General features: G+C 46.0%; 1 protein-coding gene across 1 annotated transcript in view; it reads left to right on the forward strand.

The window, feature by feature from the left end:
• Window positions 1-2,500, forward strand: part of LOC119584524 (myosin regulatory light chain 2-like) — an 11,034-nt gene that overhangs the window by 5,135 nt on the left and 3,399 nt on the right. Inside the window, exons 2-3 of the mRNA XM_037933184.1 lie at window positions 622-921; window positions 1,671-1,864. Coding sequence (XP_037789112.1) covers window positions 622-921; window positions 1,671-1,864 — 494 coding nt within the window. The remainder of the gene's footprint in view (window positions 1-621; window positions 922-1,670; window positions 1,865-2,500) is intronic.

Genomic DNA, 2,500 nt, shown 5'->3' on the forward strand with positions numbered 1-2,500 from the left:
TACCTTTCCCTTGCTATATACTTTTCAAGTATTTGCACATTACATACATACCTTTCATGTCTAAGTACTGCACATTACGTATATACCTTCCACTGTGTAGACATCATCCTAATTATTTTTCTCTTGCTTTATAGCCTTAATGTCTACATACTACAAACTGTCCATATTTCTGCCTTCTAAGACCCTTTCCCTTGCTATATACTTTTCAAATCTACGTACCGCACAGTACATATATACCTTTCACTGTGTAGACATCAATTTCAGTACTTTTCTCTTCCTTTTATAGCTTTCATGTTTATGCACTGCACACTACGTATATATCGGCCTTCTAAGACCCTTTCCCTTGCTATATACTTTTCATAGCTACGTCCTGCACATTACGTAATATACACCTTCCACTGTGTAGACATCAATTCAAGTACTTTTCTCTTGCTTTATACCTTTAAATGTCTACGTACTGCACACTGTACACATATCGGTCTTCTAAGTACTCTCTCCCTTGCTTTTCAAATTTACGTCCTGCACATTACGTAGACATTAAACGTATACGCTTTATGGCCTTATTGTCTACGTAGTGCACACTGGACACATATCGGCCTTCTAAGTACTCTCTCCCAACAGGCGGACGACAAGAAAGTAAAGAAGAAGAAGAAGGTCAAGGAAGAGGAACCTGCCCCGGCTCCTGCTCCTGCTCCCGCCCCTGAGCCTGCTGCCCCCGCCCCCTCCCCTGCCGTGACCCCCGCCGCCACCCCCGCCTCCTCGAAGCCCTCCTCTCGCAAGTCCTCCTCCAAGAAGGCCAAGAAGACCGGCTCTAATGTGTTCGACATGTTCACGCAGCGCCAAGTGGCCGAGTTCAAGGAAGGCTTCCAGATGATGGACCGAGACAAGGACGGCATCATCGGCAAGTCCGATCTCCGGGCGGTGAGTGACGGAGGGGTCGCTCTCGGGGCGCCTGGGATGAAGGGGGGGGGGAGAGCTCTTTCTTACTTCCCTTCTTTCAATTTTTCTTTTCTATTTTCTTTCTGGCTCTGCCTCTCTCTCTCTCTCTGCCCCCCTCCCTCTCTCTCTCTCTACCCCCCCCTCTCTCTCTCTCTCTCTCTCTCTCTTCCCCCCTCTCTCTGCCCCTATGTGTATATATATTCCAATATAATAAGATCCAGTACCACATACTCCCAAGCAACAACTTCAGATAAAATACAGACCTTCTTATTACAGAACCTCATGATACTCTCAGCCACCTCATAATACTCTCAGCCACCTCATAATACTCTCAGCCACCTCATGATACTCTCAGCCACCTCATAATACTCTCAGCCACCTCATATACTCTCAGCCACCTCATAATACTCTCAGCCACCTCATAATACTCTCAGCCACCTCATGATACTCTCAGCCACCTCATAATACTCTCAGCCACCTCATAATACTCTCAGCCACCTCATAATACTCTCAGCCACCTCATAATACTCTCAGCCACCTCATAATACTCTCAGCCACCTCGTAATACTCTCAGCCACCTCATAATACTCTCAGCCACCTCATAATACTCTCAGCACCTCTACTCTCAGCACCTATATACTCCCTTCTAACCCTCGATATCTGCCCCCTGTAGCATCCCTAACGCCTCCTTAAACCCCCGTGCTGACGGCTCTCCCTCCAACCACCTGCAGGTCTTCGACGACGTGGGCAAGATCGCCACCGACAAGGAGCTTGAGGACATGCTCGGAGAAGCCCCGGCGCCCATCAACTTCACGATGCTGCTGCAGATGTTCGCGGAGAGGAACAGCGGGTCTTCCGACGACGATGACGTGGTCGCTGCCGCCTTCAACGCCTTCAGTCAAGACGGATGGATCGATGGTGACATGTGCGTTGCTGGTTTGTCCGTTGGATGTGGGTTTGGGGTTTGAGGTGGATGTCAGGCAGATGATGAAGGCTGACTGACTGACGCACAGACGCTGACGCACACGGAGACGCAGACGGAGACGCACACATATACACATACACACGCGCGCAGAAGCAAACACACACACACACACACACACACACACACACAGAAGCAAACACACACACACACACACACACAGAAACAGAGACACACACGTTAGACAAGTGAATTTGTTTTTGAACTGAATACCCGCAGGCTAGATTTAGAGAAATGGAGATGTATAAGATGAAAGTTGGATGTCGTAAGAGTAGATTTGTGTTTGAATTCGATGCCAAAAAAAATAAGATTTAGAAGGAGAGATGTTCATGGCATTCGATACCACTAATTAGATTCAGAAAAAAATATTTATGTATTCGATACCATAAATTAGATTCAGAAAGAAATATTTATGGCATTCGATACCACAAGTTGAATTTAGAGATGAATATTCATGGGATTCGATACTACAAGTTAGATTTAGAAATCAATATTCGAAGTATTGAATACCATAAAGTAGATTTAGTAAGAAATATTCAAGTCTATATTTTTACAGGATCGGATCTGTCGTTGAATTCG

The sequence above is a fragment of the Penaeus monodon genome, chromosome 18 (assembly GCF_015228065.2).
Source record: "Penaeus monodon isolate SGIC_2016 chromosome 18, NSTDA_Pmon_1, whole genome shotgun sequence".
Lineage (NCBI taxonomy): Eukaryota > Metazoa > Arthropoda > Malacostraca > Decapoda > Penaeidae > Penaeus > Penaeus monodon.